Source organism: Pelodiscus sinensis, chromosome 7, assembly GCF_052426305.1.
Source record: "Pelodiscus sinensis isolate ZL-2025 chromosome 7, ASM5242630v1, whole genome shotgun sequence".
Taxonomy (NCBI): domain Eukaryota; kingdom Metazoa; phylum Chordata; order Testudines; family Trionychidae; genus Pelodiscus; species Pelodiscus sinensis.
In genome coordinates this window covers 33,429,696-33,452,931 of record NC_143058.1, presented here as the reverse complement: position 1 = coordinate 33,452,931, position 23,236 = coordinate 33,429,696, and the positions used below count along the sequence as shown (strand labels likewise).

The 23,236-nt window shown below is 42.6% G+C and overlaps 1 protein-coding gene across 1 annotated transcript in view; it reads left to right on the top strand.

Moving 5' to 3' along the window:
* Positions 1 to 258: 258 nt before the first annotated feature.
* ACVR1C (activin A receptor type 1C) overlaps positions 259 to 23,236 on the top strand; it is a 58,593-nt gene continuing 35,615 nt past the window's right edge. Inside the window, exons 1-2 of the mRNA XM_014574864.4 lie at positions 259 to 419; positions 18,697 to 18,927. Coding sequence (XP_014430350.3) covers positions 371 to 419; positions 18,697 to 18,927 — 280 coding nt within the window. The 5' untranslated portion in view covers positions 259 to 370. The remainder of the gene's footprint in view (positions 420 to 18,696; positions 18,928 to 23,236) is intronic.

The window sequence follows — 23,236 nt, the reverse complement described above, 5'->3', positions numbered from 1 at the left end:
GCGCCCCGAGCACCGCGCGCTAGCGCCGGGGAGCCGCCTACCAGCAGCCGCACGGAGCGTGCAGAGCGACACGGCTCTGGAGGGCAGCGAGCTTCCCCCCTCCACCCCCCGGCCCGGACAATTCCCCGTCCCCCGCCCCTGCGCATGGCAGGCGGTGACACAGATGCTCTGTGCTGGCAGCGGGCAGGGCGGGAAGGTGTGCCGGGGCGGGGAGGAGCTGGCGGGGAAGCCCTCCCCCGGCTCGGGATGTTGCGACCAGTGGAGACCGCGGAGCGCTAGGCGCACAGCTGGCAGCAGGGGCGGGGGGCAGCCACCGCCGGGAGCCCCGCTGCACCTGGCCGCTGCGCGCCCTCAGCCCCGCATCGCGGCCATGAGGCGGGCGCTGCTGCTCCTGTCCGCCGCCGCCTTGCTCTGCTCAGGTACGTGGGGGCGAGCCCGGGCGCTGCTGCACCTGCCCGGCGGGCTGGGTGCGCGCAGAGCTCGCGGGCGCTGCCCGGGTCTGCTGCAGGCTCAGCCCGGGCCTCGCGCGCCCCCGGGGCAGGGCTCGCCTCGCGCTGCTGGTTCCGCTGTCTGTGCAAAGCCTCGCGCCGACAGCCCCTGTGTGGCGGGCGTGTAAGGAGCATTTCGTTATCAGCTTGCGTGCAGCAGAGATAGGGCCGTTCGGATGTATACGGAATAGCCAGCCCAGAGCGATTAGCCTGCCGTGTTGGGCCCACAACTGGGATAGTACCAGGGAAGTTTGTGCCCTTAAGAACAATTGCCTGCTGCATGCAGCAAGGGTTTGCACATGCCAGCCCGCCTGGTTTGCAAAAGGTGGTTTGAAGCGAAGTGTGCGCGTGTGTGTGTTTGGCTGGCTGCCTGCCGCAAAATTTCAGACTTACACAGAAAAATGTGGACATCACAGGCTTGTGATCCATGGGTGTGTGCCAAGTTGGGATACTTTAGAGCTGAAGTTGCAGGCTGGCTTAGGTGTGAATGTATGTATATTGCACTGCACCATGTTTCCAAAGCAACTTGGGAATTTGGGGTGACTAGAAGTGAATATCATGTATTTATTAAAAAATGATCCCTCCCCTAGATATTTTCTTGCTTTTAAGAGAGTGAGGGTATGTGTCTCATGAGCAACATTAATTGGGGTTTTTTAATCAAGTTTTTGTCTTTATGGGAATTAATTATAAAAAGTGAAAACTACAAGATCACTCCTGCTGCTATTATGAAAGGCATGGGTGTTTTTGTGGATGCTGTTCTCTGTGAGTATATATGAGAAAATGTGTGTAAAATAAACATACAGGAGCAGATAGATCTTCAGTTGGTGGAGTGGAGTCACCTGAGTTTACGCAGTTGGGAAAAGGTGCACAATAATTGTCCAAAATAGCTTTTTCTTCAGAATAGGTATTTATTAGCTTTCTGTGTGAGAGGCAAGACAAGCCACTCTTGAGAGAGAGTGAAATAAGAGCTCTTGAGAATAGTCAAATAAGATACACGTATCAAAATACCTAAAGAAAAAATCTGTTTATTATGAAAGAGTGCTTCAACATAGCTAATCACATGACAATCTTTCTGTGCCACAGGACTGCAGTCAGAGGGCATATCTACACAGCAGTGTTATATTGGAATAACTAACATTATCCAAAATAACATAGTGTGCATCTACACTACAAGCTGTTATTTCAAAATAATGTCGAGTTGGAGGACTTCTTACTCCAACTCATTGTAACCCTCATTTCACGTAAGGAAAGTTGAAGGAAGAGTCTTCTCCCTTTGACTTCCTGCTGTGTAAACAGCGCCAAAAGCCGAATTAAGCTATTCGACTTCAGCTGCGCAGTTGATGTAGCTGAAGTTTCGTTGCTTAATTCAACATTAGCCTTGCTGTGTAGATGTGCCTATAGGGAGCCACAAACATAATGAATCTTGAGGTTGAATTTTCTCACTCTTTTTCTGTACTGCAGAGTGTTATCAATAAGCTGAATGATAATAATTTTAAAATACCGAACAAGGAGAAAATATGTAGTTTGAACTAGGGATGTTAAAATGCAAGTAATTGTGTAACTAATCGCTGAAAAGAATTGAGCCTGTATGGAAACAGAAATGAGCCATAGCACTGTGGGCACCTTTGTATACATATATCTGCATTCATGCTAGAGGTTGTACTGTTACAACTACATTGAATTAAAAAAAATTACAGCCGTGACTGAAATAATTATACGTGCACTAAGACTTAGGTGGCAGTTGGCTCCCTGGGAGCCGGTGTATGTGTGAAGCCAGCTTTTAAGCCAGCTCTCCACGCATAACCGGGAGCCTGCATGTAACCGGAAGTTACACTACCACATATATTTATGCATAATACAAGTTAGAAATTACTAACTGTGCAAGGTAATTAACAATAAGAATGAAAGTGTTTTTCATACATTGTACATACATATACTGATCTGTTCAAACTAGGGATGTGAAAGTGGGTGTGTAGGTGTGTGTATAATGTGTATGTCTTTCGGGGTCTACGTCTACACTGGCATGATTTTCCGGAAATGCTTTTAACAGAATGCAAAAAAGTGTCCGTGGCCAATCTAGACGCGCTTTTTCGCAAAAAAGCCGCGATCGCCATTTTCGCGATAGGGGCTTTTTTGCGGAAAAGAAATCTCTGCTGTCTACACTGGCCCTTTTGCGCAAAAGTCTTTCGGAAAAAGACTTTTGCCCGAACGGGAGCAGCATAGTATTTCCACAAAAGCACTGACAATCTTACATGAGATCGTCAGTGCTTTTGCGGAAATTCAAGCGGCCAGTGTAGACAGCTGGCAAGTTTTTCCGCAAAAGCAAATGATTTTGCGGAAAAACTTGCCAGTCCAGACACAGCCTGGGTGTATATAGATATAGATAGTATATGCACAAATATAGTTTATACAGGTTGAACCTATTTAATTTGGCACACTCTGGTCCAGCAAAATCCATGGTCCGGCATAATTTTAGTTAGCTAGATGTCTGCTTATCATGGATGTGTTTACAGCCACCAGACCTGGCGGGCTCCCAATGTTCTGTGCTGTTATTTAGCTCTAATTTTCCTCAAATGTTTAAGAACCCAGTAAGCAGTGGAAGTGTTAGTAATGCTGATAGGCAATATTGGTTCAAGAAATTTTCTGCTTTGGCACTAGTCAGGTCCCAAGAGTGCCTGGCTAGAAAGGTTTACCTTACATATTCTTGTTTAATATTTTTTCCTGTCCTCTTCTTTATGTATTTAAAGAAAGGGAAAGAAACCAAAGAACTAAGTACTGAGCTATTCACACAAAGCAATGTACTATTAAAATGAATTACTACCTTGAGAGCCTTAAAAGTGGTTAGTATGGAGACAATCTTAATAATCGTAGCTATGCTAAGTCTGGGACTATAAAGAGTTGAGTTTGTATGGAAAGAGAAATAAGAGATAGCACTGTGGGTTGTACTGTTACAACTACATAGCTTTTAAAAAAATCACAGCCCTGACTGAAATAATTATACAAGTGCAAAAACTCTGTGCGCTAAGACTTAGGCTATGTCTGCACTAGCACTTTTTGAGTAAAACTTTTGTCAGTCGGGACATGAAACCCTCCTCACCCCAAGTGACCTAAGCTTTGCTGACAGAAGTGTCGGCATGGACAGCACTGAGTTGTTGAGAGAGAGTCTTCCGATGACAGCTATTGCTGCTTATTGGGGATGATTTTCTTTTGCTGATGGGTGAGGTCTCTAGAGCAGCTACCAGAGATCTTACAATGTTGCAGTGGTACAGCTGTGCCACGACAGGGTTTGTAGTACAGAAGTAGCCTTAATACTACAGAGTAAGACGTAGATCTGCCATGGAATAAAAAGCTGTTTTAAATGGTCGGATAAAGGATGTTCGGTTTTGTGTGATTTTTGTGCAAAAGTTGGCAACACTGTGTAATACCCTGAGGACCAATTTAGAACTAGTTAGGGCAGCTCTAGACCTTCTTTAACAAGACACTTCAACACTTGAGTTTGCCAGAAGGAACGACACCATCTACCCAAGCAACTACTGGGAAAAGTACAGGAATAAATTCTCATAGCCGTATCCCTAGAGCCTAGACCCAGGGATATTCTATCTGCTACCCAAAATCTGTAATTCTGGGAATCAGGATGACCCATCATCTCAGGCAGTGGCTCTCCTACAGCAATACTGCTGGCTATATTGACTCCCTCCTCTGGCCTTATGTTACTAATGCTCCCAGCTATCTTCAAAACACCACAGACTTCCTGAAAAAACTACAATCCATTGGTAATCATCCTGAAAAAAATTCCTAGTCACTATGGATGTAGAAGCTCTCTACACCAGTGGTTCCCAGCCTGTGGTCTATGAGAGCACTGCAGGAGGTCTGCATAAAGTTTTAGAAAGGGTTCTCCCCATCCCTCCCAGAGCACATGGTAGGAGGCGGGGCAGCAGCCATGTGTGCCAGGTTGCGGCTTGCTTTTTATCCCATTCTCCAGATGTTAATGGGGCGATGGGAAAGTGCTTGCATGCTGTGCATGCCTCTCATGCCTGGCTGGTGTGTAAGAGGCGTACACAGGATGCAAGCACTTTCCCCTTGCTCCCTTAGAATCCAGGGAACGGGATCAAAGCAAGCCATGACTCAGTGCGCACGGCTGCTTCCTCTCCACTCCTCTCATGCTCCCAAAGTTCTATTCTTGCCCCCAACCCTCCTGATGTTCCACCTTTGAGGAGCTAGCAGATCCAGAGCTCCCTTTGGCCACAAGAGCCACCTCACTTTGTGGATGGGCAGAGGACTGAGGGGACAGGAGCTGAGGAAGCAGTGCAGGTGAACAGCAGCCAATAGGAGCTGAGAAGCTCTCTGCCATGCAGTCTGCACGTCCCTCAGCCCACGTTGAAGCTGACAAATGGCGACTGTAATTTGGTGTCGGCTTGTAAACAGGTCAGTCACTTTTTACCATTTTTTTCTCTCTTTTGAATATGTCACCCTGCTCTAACCATTCAAAAGCTTAGAATGGTGGTGGGAGGGGTTTAGTTGGGCCACTAGCAAATATGGATCGGTGGAGCCAATAAAAATATATGTCACCTCAAAGTTATTACATTTCAATGTGGACATGCTGTATTATCTCTCAATACTACTATATTTGTTTAGATAACATTAACTTTTATACATTTCAAATGATTATCAAGTAATGGAATGTTTGAAAACAGCTATATTGTTTGGGGGTTCTTAAAACTTTAATAGATTGAAAAGGGGTCTGTACATTTGAAAAGTCAAGCCCTAAGATACCCAAACCCTCAACACAGAGACAAATACCTACAGGATCTCTATTAAGCATTCTTAAAACTACAATACTCACCTGGAGAAGTGGGAAAAAATAGATTGATAAAACCAGGCGGATACCTAGAAGTCAAGTATTACAGGACAGACCTAACAAAGAAAGTAACAGAATGCCTCTAGCCATCACTTACAGGCTGAAACGAAAACCTCTCCTGCACATCCTCAAGGATCTACAACCTATCATAGATGATGATCCCTTGCTCTCAGGGTACGTCTAGACTACATGGCTCCGTCGACAAAGCCATGTAGATGAGGCAGGACGACAAAGGAAAATGAAGCGGTGATATAAATAATAGCCGTTTCATGTAAACCAAAACAGCCGCCGCGCTGTGCCTTTCAGCTGTTTGTCGGCACAGCGCGGCAGTCTAGACGGGGATCTACCGACCCCAGAACGCTTTGTTGGCAGATCATAGAATCATAGAACTGGAAGAGACCTCAGAAGGTCATCAAGTCCAGCCCCCTGCTCTAAGCAGGACCAATTCCAACTAAATCAACCCGGCCAGGGCTTTCTCAAGCCGAGACTTAAACACCTCTAGGGATGGAGACTCCACTACTTCCCTAGGTAACCCATTCCAGTGCTTCACCACCCCCCTAGTGAAATAATTTTTCCTAATATCCAACCTGGACCTCTCCCACCACAACTTGAGACCATTGCTCCTTGTTCTTCCGTCTGTCACTACTGAGAACAGCCTCTCTTCATCCTCTTTGGAACCTCCCTTCAGGAAGTTGAAGGCTGCTATCAAATCCCCCCTCACTCTTTGCTTCTGCAGACTAAACAGACCGAAGTCCCTCAGCCTCTCTTCATAAGTCATATCTAGATCTCCATCTAGAGTGCCATGCTGTGCCGACAAATAGCTGATCAGCACGGCGCGGCGACCATTTTGGTTTAAATGAAACGGCTATTATTTAAATCGCTGCTTCATTTCCCTTTGTCATCCTGCTTCATCTACATGGCTCTGCTGACGGAGCCATGTAGTCTAGACACTTGACAGACTGTGGGAGTCAAGCCATTCCTTGCTTACAGACAGCCCCCAACCAGAGGCTCACTACCAACTTCACACTTTGCAACAAAAACAATAATCTGGGAACCCATCCCTGCAACAAACCTTGTTACCAACTCTCTCCACACATCTACTCTAGTGACACCATCGTGAGACCTAACCATATCAGCTATACCAATCAAAGGTTCATTCACGTGCACATCTACTTATGTGAGATATACCATCATGTGCCAACAATGCCTCTCTGCTGAATACATCAGACTATGGTTATGCAAAAGAATAAATGGACACAAATCAGACATTAAGAATGGCAACATCCAAAAGCCAGTGGGGAGCACTTTAACCTCCCCGGGCACGTAGTTTTGGACTTGCAAGTTGCCATAAGGTGATAGGGAACAGCCAGCATGGATTTGTAAAGAACAAATCCTGTCAAACCAATCTGACAGCTTTCTTTGATAGGATAACAAGTCTTGTGGATAAGGGAGAAGCGGTGGACGTGGTATATGTAGACTTTAGTAAGGCATTTGATACGGTCTCGCATGATATTCTTATCAATAAACTAGGCAAATACAACATAGATGGGGCTACTATAAGGTGGGTGCATAACTGGCTGGATAACCGTTCTCAGAGAGTAGTTATTAATGGTTCACAATCTTGCTGGAAAGGTATAACAAGTGGGGTTCCACCGGGGTCTGTTTTGGGACTGGTTCTGTTCAATATCTTCATCAACTATTTAGATATCGGCATAGAGAGTATACTTATTAAGTTTGCAGATGATACGAAGCTGGGAGGGGTTGCAATTGCATTGGAGGATCAGGTCATAATTCAAAATGATCTGGACAAATTGGAGAAAATGGTCTGAGGTAAACAGGATGAAGTTTAATAAGGACAAATGCAAAGTGCTCCACTTAGGAAGAAACAATCAGTTTCACACATACAGAATGGGAAGCGACTGTCTAGGAAGGAGTACCACAGAAAGGGATCTAGGAGTTATAGTGGACCACAAGCTAAATATGAGTCAACAGTGTGATGCTGTTGCAAGAAAAGCAAACATGATTCTGGGATGCATTAACAGGTGTGTTGTGAGCAACACATGAGAAGTCATTCTTCCGCTCTATTCTGTGCTGATTAGGCCTCAGTTGGAGTATTGTATCCAGTTCTGGGTATCACATTTCAAGAAAGATGTGGAGAAATTGGAGAAGGTCCAGAGAAGAGCAACAAGAATGATTAAAAGTCTAGAGAACATGACCTATGAAGGAAGACTGAAATAATTGGGCTTGTTTAGTTTGGAAAAGAGAAGATTGAGAGGGGACATGATAGCGGTTTTCAGGTATCGAAAAGGGTGTCACAAGGAGGAGGGAGAAAACTTGTTCTTCCTGGCCTCTGAGGATAGAACAAGAATCAATGGGCTTAAACTGCAGCAAGGGAGGTGTAGGTTGGACATTAGGAAAAATTTCCTAACTGTCAGGGTGGTTAAACACTGGAATAAATTGCCCAGGAAGGTTGTGGAATCTCCATCTGTGGAGATATTTAAGAGTAGGTATTTAGATAAATGTCTATCATGGATGGTCTGGACAGTACTGGGTCCTGCCATGAGGGCAGGGGACTGGACTTGATGACCTATCGAGGTCCCTTCCAGTCCCAGTATTCTATGATTCTCAAACAGAAAAACTTTAAAAGCAGACTGTACAGAGAAACTGCTGAGATGGAATTCATGTGCAGATCTGACACTGTGAATCAAGGTCTAGGGTGGGGAATCTTTTTTGAGTCAGGCATTTGCTGACCTACAGAAAAATCAGTTGAGGGCTGCACACAAGTGAGAAGCCCCTGACTGAGAAGGAAAAAGACACTCCCCACATTGCACACCAGAGCAAGATTTTGTGTGCAGGTGTGTGGTGGGGAGCTGGAGCATCAGCATGTGCTTCCCAATGCTGAGCCTCGGTGGCTTGAGGTTTCCCACCCCTGGTCTAAATAAACACAAGGGCTGTGTCTACACTGCACCCCTTTTCCAGAAAAGGGATGCAGATTAGACCAGTCGGAATTGCAAATCCGTGGGGGATTTAAATATCCCCCGCGGCATTTGCATTTACATCGCTGCCGCTTTTTTCCGGCTTGGGGATAAGCCGGAGAAAAGCGCCAGTCTAGACGTGATTCTCTGGAAAATAAGCCCTTTTCCGGAGGATCTCTTATTCCTACTTTCAAGTGCTTATTTTCTGGAGAATCACGTCTAGACTGGCGCTTTTCTCCGGCTTATCCCCAAGCTGGAAAAAAGTGGCAGCCATGTAAATGCAAATGCCGCGGGGGATATTTAAATCCCCCGCGGATTTGCAATTGCGATGTATCTCATTAGCATCCCTTTTGCGGAAGGGATGCCAATGTAGACATAGCCAAGGGGTATGTCTAGACTACACGCCTCTGCTGACAGAGGCATGTAAACTAGGCTACCCGACATAGTCAAAGAAGCCAGGATTTAAATATCCCCGGCTTCATAAAAAAAAACCATGGCCGCCACGCTGTGCTGGCTCAGCTGATCGTCGGCACAGCGAGCGAGTCAAGAGGTGGATCAGTTGACAGAGGAAGCCTTTGTCGACTGCTCCCTTATGCCTCATGAAACGAGGTTTACAAGAGCGGTTGACAAAGGCTTCCCCTGTCGACGGATCTGTGTCTTGACTTGATTGCTGTGCTGACAATCAGCTGAGCCAGCACAGTGTGGCAGCCATGTTTATTTTAATGAAGCCGGGGATATTTAAATCCTGGCTTCTTTGACTATGTCGGGTAGCCTAGTTTACATGCCTCTATCGGCAGAGGCATGTAGTCTGACATACCCAAGGAGTGGTTTCCCATTAAAATAGGCAATTTCCCATTCAGCTACTCACTTTCTTGCTACTGTTGGAGAGGAGCCACACCCATTCTGATTTAATTAGCACAGATGTCATAATCCTGTATCTGTCTTTTTCTTTGTTGTTTTCTCTGCAGCAAAGGAATTGAGTTGTAGCTCATGAAAGTTTATGATTTAATACCCTAATACATTTGTTAGTCTTTAAAGTGACACTGGACTACTTGTTTTTTTAATGACTTTACTCATGCTTGCTGTTGGCCAATCAGGGGGTAAGCTGCTACTATTGCCAGCTAATAAAAATTCTTCCTTAGTTTAAAGGTAACTTGTATGGGGAAGGGAAAAGTATCATTTCTTTGTTTTTTCATTGTGTAGTTAAAAAAAAGACCTGAAATGTATGTGTTAAGATTTTGTTTTCAGCTTGTTTTGTACATTAGAAATTAGATCCTATCTAGTCTGTAAGACTGATAATTAGAGAGCTATTGAAATGATGACAAGAAAGCAATGAGAATGAGAGCTGAGCAACTGAAAAGGGAAGAGGTTCATAGGCACAGGCCCTGATTTTTAAAAGTGTGCTTTTACATTGCTGTGCCCAGCGTTTGCAACTCCTGCCTGATTTAGGAACCTATCTTTCATTTTTAATTTAGGCATTTATTGACTGTCAATAGATTTTTTTTTTTGCTAATGAGACTTTGGTTCCTAAACCACTTAGCTGCTAGAGTGCTCAGCCCAGCAATGCCTAAATACCTTTAAAAATCCGAGCCACATTTATTGAGATTTCTTTGCTTTTGTTTAGCACCAGTTTAAAAGAACAAAAACTTTAAGGATCCTTCCCTCTTTGAACTGAGCTGTGAGAATTAATATACATCCACTGTGATCTCCCAACAAATCTGTCCTCAGAGCCAAGGAAGCCCAAAAAATTGGTATCTTGCATGCTTTTAAAGAAGCATAAAAAGGCACTAGTCCACTATTTTAAAAACTCTTGCAGATATCTGCTTGCATGTACTTTGGTTCAGTTGTTGTTTACTTTTGCTTCTGGGGACAAGTATTTCTTTGATTTAAAAAAAAATCTTTTCCATATACACCTCTAGGCTGACTTTTTTCTTGACTATTTCTGTCTTTGATGTAAACTACTGCCAGAGGTCTTAACCTTAATGAAAATAATACCCATTTATACTTCTGTCTAGGATGAGCTATATTTTTTATGCTTGTACTGCTCTCCATCCAGAGTTAGCTGCATTTCAGTCATGGATGTAGCTTGTAAAACACGTCAGGATTCTGCAGGATAAAAATAAATGTAAATACTGTTTTTTATGTGTAAACAATAAACATTGGCTTTACAGAAATTCATTTTCAGTTCAATTTTCTGATGTGTATAGTTGAGACTTTTATTATAATCACCAATATTTCTTGTCTATTTTCTATGAGAGAGCTGATTTTTCTAAGGAAGTGCTTGCAAGAATTCGTGTCCTGGTCAATTCCTTTGTGTGTTCATTTTTGGGATGTACAACTAGGGGTGCACTATTGGTAATTTTTCCAAAATGATTTCTGCTGCTTCATTTTAGATTATCTTGGAGCCTTCATATTTTTTTTATGCAAAATTTGGCAAACCAGAGAACAATTTTTCTTAGAAAACAGCAATTTTGGAAGGGAAAAAAGCCCATTTGCCATTAAAATGCATTGAATTATGGCACAGGTGTTTTTTAACTTTCAGTTTTTCAAGTTAATACAAAAACTCAAATAGGCACAATGAATGATGAATACGCTATATTACACATCTTTTTATATAAGCCATTTTAAATTTTATTGGCTCAATAAAAAATTAGCTGCTTACCTGGCAGCATCTTGTTTTAATCCTCCATTTCTAAAGTGTCTTCTCTTCTTCGTTCAGTAGGTCTCTTTTCATGGATATATAGGGACTTTAAGCTCGTCTAGTTTAACTGGATCTAGTCATATGCTGTTACATTTCACATGGTTGTCCCTCTTCTAGGAAGGCATCCAGTCTTAATATGAAGATATCAAGAGATTAAGAATCCACTTCTTTTGCTAGTTTGGTTAATCACCCTCACTGTCAACATGTGTGTCACAAAATGACAGTGAACAGGAAATCCAGGCAGTTGTGCTAAATGAGACCAGAGTGTCCTTAATTTTGGGGGTAAAATACATTGTTTTTTTTTATTTTAAATAGCTATGAGCAAATGTGATAGCCAAAGTTTTAGTTCACAGTGCATTAAGTTATTACAAATAGAAACATTTTATCAGGATTTATCTTTCCCTCTCACTGGGATTGAGGACAGAGATTATGATTACAGTAATAAGAATTAAGTATTTATTTTATAACCTAATTTCAGTTTTATTGTGATGCAGTCTGTTGCCCTACAGCCACAATAAGAAGCTACTGGGTATTATAGATAGCACTGGGATTATGATTTATAGGATGGTTAATACCTTGGTAATCTGTATCTTTGTAGTGAAAATGGCTCAGAAGAGAAGTGCATAATCTTCTATGGTTCATAAACTGTAAACAGTTTTATTCCCTCAGTTTTAAATTTATTTCCAGTTTTTGCTAGACTCTTAGTTAGCATATGCAGAATATACTCTTGCTTTTATTGTTCTTTTCTTTCTAGAGTTGTCCTATATACTTGTAGCAATTAAATACTTTAAAATATATTTTTAAACCTACCCCAGTCCCAAATAATTAAATCTTCCATGTGTTGGCCTTTATTACTCCTGAGGAAATTTTGTGCCATTGCAGTGCAGCAGAAAAATGCCCCTCCTCCACAGATTATCTTTGCTTCCTTGCGGAAAATGGTTTTTGCGAGGAAGTAAAGAGAAGATGCACAGTATTCGCTCACCACATCTTGGCAGCCTAGATGTGCAAATCACTAAGTCTAAATTCAAATTAAGATAAGTTGAAGTATCTTAAATCGAATTCTGGTGACATCCACACAGCAGGAGGGCGACAGGAGCACACTCTCCTTTCGACTTCCCTTTCTTTTCGTAGAAGCAGGACCATCAGCGTCGATGGAATGCTCTCTCAGTTCAAATTAGCATATCTTCACTAGACCCACCAGTTCAAACCCTGGAAGATTGACTGCGGCAGCTTTAATCTTTTCAGTAGTGTAGACATGGCCTGAGAGGGGATCTGAGGATACCCTGGCTGGTAGTGGTGGGGGAGAGGAGGATGATAGAGATGGAGTTGCTCTCCCCCTTTTCTACCCAGAGTAGTCAGGACTGGGGGCAGATCAAGCCCCAGAAACTCCCTCTGACTTCAGGAAGCTCTGCACTGTAGAGGGTGGCTGATGGAAGTGGTGTTTGGGTGCAGGGAGTGGGGGGCAGTCATGGTGGGGATTTCAGGTACAGGGAGTTGGAGCTCAGTGGCGGGGGATTCATTCAGGAGAGGTCTGGATACATGAAGCTTGGAGGAGAAAGGAAGCAGCTCTCTGTACAGTGACACCCTACCTCCACCTGCACCCCCAAAACTCTCCCACTAAGTCTCACCCTGCATCTTTAACCCCCCCACACACACCAACCTACTGAGTCCCAACCACCTGCACCTTGATCCCATCCCAGCAAGCCCCACACTCCTTTGCTAAAACATTAGAGTGAGCACTGGTGTGGAGGGGAAGGCTGTAGTTCCCTGGTCCCAGTTGTCCATGCACCTGTGTGTGTGTTCATTTCACTAGGCTATGTTGCATGCTACTCCCAGCATTGCCATTAGTCGCACTGAAGGTTTTATTTGTGTGTGTAAGCTGAGAAGATGACTTGCTATTCTGAAAGGGAAATCATCCTTGTGTTTAGCCACAACACTGCCTTGCCTACAAATAACTGTGTGTCCTCAACTCTCATTAAAATTAAAGGGACACAATGGCCTTAAAGATTATACTTCTATCTGAAAATATTCCCTGCTGTTGTTAAAAGTAGGGATGTTAAAATGCAGGTAACTGGCTAATTGTAACCGCTGAAAAAATGTTCAATGGTTACATGCACCCACAGTGTGGGAGGAAGCTGGCTCCCAGCACATTTTGGCAGCTGCCCCACACTGCTGCTGCTGATACAGAGCCATCAGCTGGCTCCCCAGCTCCTGACCAGTGCCAAACCAGAGAATTTGCCGACCCACAGGAGGTCAGTATTTTCTAGCAGCATTTCCAACGCTTCCACTGCTTATTAGATTCTTAGAAGATATTTAGGGGTAAATTAGAACTAAATAAGAGCACAGTACACTGAGAGCCAGAACTAGTGGCTCTAAACAAACTTTATGGGACTATGGGAAACTTGGCCACATGCGTAATAAGTGGACAGCTAGCTAACTAAAATCTTGCCAGACCAGAGAGTGCCGGATTAGAGAGGTTCAACCTGTACTTATTTTTTCTGAATTAGCAAGAGTTCAAGTTGATGGTGGTTCTTTTAATCTCCATGAACTAGAAGCATAAAATCAGTAACTCTGTGCTGCAAAACAAATATATAATGACTGAAAACTAACTTCTTTGTGGTTTTGTAGAGAGTAATTATTAATTTAATGCTTCTCTGGCCTGTCCCCCATTGTGGCCTTGTCCGCCAGACTATGCAGGACTATAGTACCAATCTGCATGTGGTGTGTATGGAGATGCCCAGGCACTTTAGATGACATTTGCACTTCCTTATTTGCATAGAGATTTTGGACTTGGTAGATAAGAGCTGCTAGAGAATTGCATCCTTAAAGAATTGGGCAGTCAGGTTTGGATGCCAAACACAGCTGCTTGAGGTCAGGAAATATTTCAGTCTTTTTGCTTTTCTCCTGATTTCCCAAGAACAAGAGAATGTAAAGTTTTAAAGACGTATTGTTTTGCTTTCTTTCTCACTTTAATCAAACATTAATGGGAAAGGAATTTTTACTATTTCATAATATTTTCTATCAAAGCTTAAATATATCATTTTCTCTCTTTGGATTATTTTATGGTTTTCGAATTCACAAATATCTTATTTTGCTCTATTGGCTCTAATTCTGTGAAAGTTCCTTTTCTGACATCTCCATCAGTGCCCCATCATCATCAATATGCATGTCAGTAGCTATGAGAAAACAGCTGTGTTATGGGGAATGTTATGCCTTCATGTGGGTGCTTGGGATGATTGTGCAAAGTTTGCTAAATATAGCTGATGCTAGCAGTGAGGAAATAGGCAAGATGTATTTCATAGAATCATAGAATGCTAGAACTGGAAGGGACCTCGCAAGATGATCAAGTCCAGTCCCCTCTCCTCATGGCAGGCACAAGCACTGTGTAGATCATCCCTGATTGGTATCTATCTAACCTGTTCTTAAATATCTCCAGTGATGGAGATTCCGAACCTGCCTAGGTAAATAATTTCAGTGTTTAATCACCCTGACAATTAGGAAGTTTTTCCTAATGTCCAACCTAAACCTCCCTTGCTGCAATTTAAGATCATGGTCTTGTCCTATCAGCAGAGGTTAAGAAGAATAATTTGACTCCCTTCTTCTTTAACTTTTTAGGTACTTGAAAGTTGCTATCATGTTCCCTCTGTCTTCTCTCCCAAATTAAATAAACCCATTTCTTTCAGTCTCCCTTCATAGCTCATGTTTTCTAAACCTTTAATTATTTTTGTTGCTCATCTCTGGACCTTCTCCAATTTTGCCACATCTTTCCTGAAATGTAGTGCCCAGAACTGGACACAATACTCCCAGCCAGGCTCCTAGAACTTGTAAGGTGTTGTGTTAAACAGCAGGCTGGTGAAAGGGCTGGCTGGGGGTGCGCCCCACACTCTTCTAGGACTGACTGAGCTGTGCCCCACACATCTGTATTTAGGATAGGCAGAAGGGGCTGATGCCTTCCTCCGATTCCTACCAATGCAGCCTGTTGCTGTTCCCCTTCCATCACTGTCAGGGAACAAGAGGGAGCTCTTTCTAAGCCACAGGGGGCTGCTTTGTCTTGTATTTCTTGCTGGAAGGAGTGTTCAGACTCCAGCAGAGCTATGTGAGCAAGCTCACTCCTTCTCCCTCAATCGTCCCTGCCTCTTACCTGAGCAGGAGGGCCTCAACAATGGGAAGGTCTAAGGCTATAGCCTTACTAGCCTAATGGTTAATCTGGCCCTGGTTGGCAAAGATATTGGAATTGTATCCTGGTGCAGAGATTAAGACAAGAGCTAGTGAGGGAAACAAATCGGGGAGGATGGCTTGGGATCCTTTTGGCTGGGGTGAGATTGTTGTGATTCAATGGAAGAAGTAGAAGGAAAGAGGCTGGGACTAGGAACCAGTGTGTGGGGGGGAAATGGAGGTGGGGCAAATCAGAAGACAGATAGCTGCCTGTTTCAGAACAGGTTATTAACTTACATCTCCCACATCGTAATGTGAGTGTCTAACCACCAGGCTATTGACTATTTTGGGGCGAGTATTGACTATTTTTTTTTTTGCAAGACATTTGGGAAGTCTCTGGTTCATGTCTGTGTAGAATGGAAAAATATTTGGAATCTTGGAAATGTATGCAGAATGGGAAAACTGTTTATGTCATCTGGAACAGTGCCTGAAGGACAGCAGTAGAAAATGCCACTTTGCAAGTGGAAGCTAGAACAGTCGGTGATGCAAGATCATTAACTGCATGATTTCTAACCAGCCACATTTGGAGTCAAACCCTGACTGGTGCCAGGTCTTTGGTCAAAATGAGGACACTGGAAAGGGAAAGGGAGCTATGCAAGAATGACAGAAACAGCTTTGTCCCATTCCCAGTATGAAGATCTTGCCCAGCCCTGCACAAGGTGATACAGCATAACCTTGAAATTTCATTCTACTCCTTAGAGCACTACCCAGATTGCACCACTGCAGGAGGTGTCAGACATCCTCTTCATTGAAGTAAACCTCCTGCTAGCTACCATCTCCAGTCAGGCAAGTTTCTCAGATGAGAGCTAGCATTGAGCTTGGTATTCAGAGAATTAGTCCTCACAGCTATCATAACATGCATCCCTCAAAATAAATTCAAAAATATTCTTCCTTCGCTTAGACATGTCAAACTCAAATTGTTCAGAGCACTGATAATCTCAGGGCAGAGTAGTTGTATCTCTTGTGCTAAGATCTGGTAAGTGGCCACATGGCTACTAATGCATACATTCATCAGTTCTGCATATTGGTCATCCAGTCTTCACTCAATGTCATTTTTGGCACAATTCTTCTTAATGTCTCTGTGCCCAGAGAAAGATGGAGGGCATGTCATATATCTCATTTTTAAACATTTGTATTTAAAGGATAATCTTGCTGCCCACCCTCAAGATACTCTTCCATGGAAATTCCACTGTAATGATCCATAAATCTTAGCACAGTGAAGAATAGGGAAATGTATGTGCTTGCCTTAAATTTGTTTTCAAGTAGTAAGTTCCACAGATCTGGCTCTCCCAGAAGACAAATGGATCATACAGAGTAGAGAAGGAAATTGACATCCAAAGATTTGCGATTGTTTGTTAGGGTTAATTTCCTATGCTATGCAGAAGGAGAAAGTATTGTTTTTGTGTATTAAACAGAATCCATAATTAAAGAAAATAAAAATGAATTATACTGGCTGTAGAAATTCTCAGTGGGAGGGAACTTCAGGGTGCGAGCTACTCCTCTTCAGACAGTGACTGCCAGGCTTGCTTCTGTCCACCAGCTGCAGGCAAGCTGAAGAACTCATTGTAATGGACCTGTGGACCATATTTAAAGGAAATTTTAATAGAAACATTAATACACTTTCCTGTCCCTCTCACTTGCCCATTATGCAGTGCAGTAATTTCCCCCCTTTTCTGCTGGTCTATTGATCAGACTCCAGTATAAAGCATAAATAGCAGAGCTGAGTGAATCATATTACAGTCTTTTTCTTTTTTTTTTTTGCAAATATTTTTTCAAATTAAAAAAATTCTGTTTAATTCATGATTGTCACATTTATCTGTCACAGACATGAGCTGCAGAGCATCATTAGACAGAATACAAGAGAAAAGGCATATGGTATTGTTTCAATTTCTTAATTAGACATAATTAACTGACTCAGTAGGTAAAACTTCACTAATTTCAAATGTCAGTATGTAGAAGAAAGCAAACTTCAAATTGTACATTTTTGCTTAGTGAAATGTTACCTATTGAGTCAGTTAATTATGTCAAATTAGGAAATTGAAACTATACTATATTACTTTGTAAACTAACGCACATGTGACTGCTTGATTTTTGGGGTAGAATTATTTCTGAAATGCCCAGGCCTGAGGTAAAAGGCAGCAAATGCACCTATTTCAAAAGTATCCCTGACTTGTATTTGGTCTACAGGGATGAATGCACATTATTATAATTAGGTTGTAGTTTAGAAATATTTTCCTTTGAAGCCATGTGTTCTTACGAAACTTCCATTCACAGTATCCATGTTTTTAACAGAAATTAATTTAAGCCTTACAACCTCCCAGCAATGTAGGTTTTTGTCATAACCATTCTGTAGATGGAATGTAACCAATGCCTGCTTGGTATGCTGTTCGGCCTCCCCTTAATGGGATCTAGACCACGTGACGATTGAACCTGCTACAACCTTGAGATGGGTCTTTTAGCTCATGCAGCAGAAGCGCATGTCTTAAGCTCCAGGGGTCCCAGGTTTGATCTTGGCTCACGATGACTGGGGTCTATTGGCATCATAGATGCACTATTGTACATACATGCTGCGTTCAAGAAATCACTGTTGCATGTCAGTGGGATCATTCACATGCTTAAAATTCAGCACGGGCTCAGAAGCAACGTGTCAGGGGGGGTCATGCAGGGTCAAGTGCCTCCTGCAGCAAATGGCCTGGATGAGAAGTGGAAGGAGCAGGGCTGAGCCAGAGCCTCTTTGGCTGTAGGGATGCTGCTTGGTGCAGCACACCAGCTGCCTGGGAGAATGCTGGCCGAGGTGGGCTACCTTCCACCCAACCTCTGCTTCTCGGGACAGTGGCTGAGCAAATAAGCTCCCTGTTCCTTCTCGCATACTCAGCCCCTGTCCCCAGAAACCGATCCCTGGCAGGGAGTGAGAAGCCACTGCTGCCCCTCCCCAGCTAGGTTCTCTCCTAGGCAGTTGGTTGTGCTGCACACAGCAGTGATTGGGAGCAGTTCCATCCCGTGCTCCAGCAGCCAGGGAGAGTAGTCAAATATGCTGGGGCAATAGGACAGAGCCTCCCCAGCATGGAATGTGATGCAGAGAGGTGTCAGAGAAAGTGCAGGGGACTCGGGCTGGGGACGGGGTAAAGATGAGGGGTGGTCATGTGCCCCCCTTTAGCTTGTACCCCCAACCCCAGTATGAAGCGGCACAGTCATTTATACACATTCCCTTGCTGAATGTGGCTGTACTTTACACATGTGCTTAAGTGGTCTGCTCAGTAATGACTTAGAAGACTTGGCAGAGATATTGCAATGAATCCATGGCACAACTGAGACTAGATTTTAGGAGTCATGAGTCCCAGTCTCCTTATCTAAACAAAAAGCAATCTTCCTTGCTCTGAATTACTAAATATGTGTACATTGTATGTGATGAAGCTCTGCTGTTTGTGGTGAAAAATAATACTTTAAAATATTTTTCAGGTCTAAAGTGTGTGTGTCAGTTGTGTGAGCATACGAATTTCACCTGCCAAACTGAAGGAGCATGCTGGGCTTCTGTCATGCTAACTAATGGCAAAGAAGAAGTGATAAAGTCATGTGTATCCATTCCAGAGCTGAATGCACAGGTCTTCTGCCATAGCTCTAAAAACATCACAAAAACAGAATGCTGCTACACAGACTTCTGCAACAATATAACACTCCGTCTGCCTGTAGGTAAGCAGTATTTCAGAATTAGGCTATGCTTGGATTATTGTGACAGGAGCAAAGATATAATGAAGTTTTAAATAAGTACACAGTCTTCCCTTGGACATTCATGTAGCTCTCACTTTAGTCAGTGGGAGTTGTGTGCACTGCTGACACTGGAATGTTGGTGAAGAAAGTAAAAGAAATTTGCTTAAATCTTTCTATGATGGAGTATCTTAGGCTATGTCTACACAGCCGCGATGTGATAATTCGCGTGTCTACACAGCAATTCAGTTATTTCAAAATAAATTTGAAATAATGGACAACTTATTCCAGCTTCCATAAACCTCATTCCATGAAGCATAATGCCTATTCCGAAATAGCTATTTTGAAATAGCTGTAGTGTGGACACTTCACTTCTGCTATTTCGAAATAGCTCCTCCCCAGGGCCATTCAAACTAATTACTCTCCAGTGCCTCCTGGGGCTCTAAATTGAGGTAGCAGGTGCAGAATAGGGAAGCCTAATTTTGAGGCTTCACTGTACTGTCGATGTGCTATTTTGAAAGAAGCTATTTCAGAGTATTTCTTCCAGAATATCTTATTTTGAAATAAGCATCTAGGGTAGACGTACCCCTCCACGGCAAGCCATTATTTTGAAATAATGTCGAGCTGGAGGACTACTTACTCTGACTCCTGTAACCATTATTTCACAAGGAGTAAGGGAAGTGGTGTTCTTCTGACTTCCTGCTGTGTAGACAACACCAAAAGCCCAATTAAGCTATTTCAATTTCAGCTATGCAATTGACATAGCTGAAGTTGCTTAGCTTAGTTCGACTTTCGCCCTGCTGTGTAGACGTGCCCTTAGTTTATAATTCAAACTGATTTATTGGTGTCTTATATACACCTTTCATATAATTGTAGCCAGTATAATGGAGACATTATACTGTGTAGCTGCAGAGAAATATAAATTTTGTCTCTGAATTAAAGATTGGTTACAGAGAGGTAGGGGTGTGTGTGTGTGTGTTACCAAGGGAATGAGCCATGCAGAAATTTCATTTGATACTGTCACATGTGACGATGCTTAATAAATACATAAATGGTAAGACATGATTCCTGTCCCAAGGATTTTGCAGTCTAAACTAGGCTATTTCAAATATTTAAAACTTGAGGTTTGGAATTAAATGTCCTGGATATGCAAACAGTTTGCAAATGTGTGTACACTTCCAATTAGGGGGATAACTAAATACACATTTTTATCTTGCTAGTTGTTAATTCTGTGAGTGAAACTCTCCTCCCACCTGTGGACAGGAGGATAGCTGCATTTGGTTTTTTATTCTGACAATTGATGCAGACAGCTGTCATGACTTGTACCATTTTTAGACATTTTGACTAATTACTCCCAGAGTCTTGCAGTTTTAAGTGAAATGTCATTTTTGAGATATGTGGTTGCAAAATATAAATATTTACTATTTTCTCAAAGCCTGTTAATATAAAGATCAGAAGCAAAGCAGGAGAAAGAAAGTACAGCTTTCCGTATAGTTCAGGGCCAGTCTTGAATATCATGTTTATTTGGGACAATGGGATCATATTATATTTTAAAATCTCATGGTTAAGTGCATACTATAGCATTCTAGAGTGGCATAATTTCTTTCTATAGCATTTGCAAATGTATATGTCTTGAGCTTTCAAATTCTGCAACAGGGTTGTAGCATTTGACTGAACAATTTTTAGTCAGTGTTAAATTGGTGTCTTGGAACTTTTCCCAGTAAATATGGACTCCAGGTTCCAATCAGAGGCCAGTGTGAGATAGGAGTTTGCTCTTCTAGGAACTCTATGCCATAAAATTGGTGCTGTATTTTGACTCTGAGCTAGTATGAAGGAAATAAGCCAGGTGGGATGGTATGAGGCTTGGTAAATGAGAAATGGGAGTTCCACGTATGGGGGTCAGCATAATAACAAGACAAATATGAAAGTGTGTGACAAAGAAGGGAGTTGTAAGGAGAGCAGAATAGGAGGAATGTAGGGAGCAAGTGGAACACTTCTAAGCAAGGCCTTTTTCTAAATGAGGATAAAGAGCTTGAATTTGTTTCAGTAAAATGAGGCTAACGCAGAATCCAAAGGGGAGGGTGTGATAACTTGAGTATTTTGGACAGGTTTGAGGTGAGGGTGAATATTTCATGGTTTTCTTGCCCAAAAATCTGTGAGGAGATAATCAGCATATCTCACCTCTTACCATGCCAACATCTACCCCACTGTTCTTTCAACTATTGCCATGTTTCTGTCTCACAGCTGTAGTCTCTATGCTTGGGGGATATCTCCTATAAAATATTTCACCCATTTTGTGTGGGCCAGTGGGTCATCTTTTGACAGGGACTGTCAAACAATGAAAGTAGATGCTGTGGCTGAAGTTTGCACTCCGCGTGAAAGAAAGATGGAGTAGGATTCTGCAGAAAATTCAGGAGAGAAGCAGAAGGCTTGCAAGAGGAGATGCTGCCTTACCTAATAGTTTAGGGGGCGATGTCTCACTTGGAGCTGATGGAAGTACAAAAGGCTTGGGACTCTGGGGCTACATCTATGCTATTTTAGGATACCGGAGGTATCCTAAAATAGCTATTCTGCGTGTTTTGAGCACGCCTGTTATTTCGAAATATAATGGTTCACTATACTGATGTCCCTGTAAACCTCATTCCATGAGAAATAAGGGGTGTTTCCGAATGGCGATTTATTTCGAAATAAGTGCTGTGTAGACAGCGCCAAATTTTGAAATAAGCTATTTTGAAATTTACTTGAAATAAGCTACACAATTTGCGTAGCTCTAATTGCATAGCTCATTTTGCATTCTGGGTGCAGTGTAGACATACCCTGGGAGAGGGAGGTGAGACTGGCTGGTGCCTGAGGGGAAGCAATAGGTGGGTACAGAGTTTTCTCAGCTCACAGCCAATCACTCAAATTAGAGCCTCAAGGAAGAGTATATTCTTGGGAGTCTAAGATAAATCTACTTAAATTTACATAAACGTTTGCAGTCTTTAAATACCAGCATGTTGCAGAAATGATCATTTTTCCATTGATGCTTGCAGATAGATAGTAGTAGTAATTACGTTCTTATCAGCAACTTTACTACATACATATGATACGCAGCACAGAAAATCAAAATGTTCCTGATGTAATAAAATATGTAGCTATTGCAAAAACAGAACAAATTTAACAATATATTGATAGATGTGCCTTTTGTAGTCTGTTTTTCTAACATTTGAATGGGTAGTTGCAAAACATTTTGTTTCTTATTACTGTTAGCTGTGAGGGTAACCTACTTGGGCTAAAAACTAAGCCCTTTGCCCTACACATTTGGGAGAGTTCATGCTAGATGCAATGGAATAAATGCCAAGGTTACTTGATTGCTAATCTTTTCTGTCAGCCCTTTTGCATATTATTCATATTACAGGACAGACATCGTCTAGGTCCAAGTGAAAGCAGGTTTCTTGGAAATGACTCGATTTGTGGGCCCCAGACCCTGAATCCCTTATGGCTGCCTTGCCTCATATTTCTGGTGCAAAGTGTCCCCAAAGCTGGTATGTCTGACCCTGGGAATATTAGGGAAACAAGGTGGGTGAGGTAATATCTCTTATTGGACTGATTTTTGTTGGTGATAGACAAGCATTTGAGCTACAGCCTTTTTTCCCTCAGGTCTGGGAAATGTCCTTAGAATGTCACAGCTAAATATGAGATGGAGCAGATAGTTTGACATAATTAGTTAGCATGTGTTCTAAAGTTGTGTCTATACAACAAAGCTTAAATCCACACCCAGCCTGTGTCAGTTGACTTGTGCTTGCAGGGCTAAACTGTGGAGCTTTTCATTGCTGTGTAGGCTTCTGAGCTCAGGACAGTGCTACAGTCCAAGTACTGTGAGCATTGATCTACTGGCTCAGGCAGGCCACAGGTTTTTCTTTGTTGTGTAGACATATCTGGAGGGACCTTTTAAGATGAAGTGGCCTGTTGATACCTTTGTAGCAATCATAGGATGAAAAAGAGGATTAGGGGTTTACAGATTGTTATATAAGCAATAAAACCAGTGTTTTTATTAAGACCATAATTTTTAGTGTCTAGCAGAGTTATGCTGCCAGTCTTGCCTAAAAGCCAGGATAATGGCTTCTGTGCTAACCATATCCCTGCAGTTGGCATAAGAAGTGTATCCAGGGAAAGGATGTTGCTGCAGGTTCCCTGAATCCTGGCTATTTCCAACTGCTATAATGGCATAATGAGAACACTGGAAGCTATTGACTGCGTCTAGACTGGCAAGTTTTTCCGCAAAAGCAGCTGCTTTTGCGGAAAAACTTGCCAG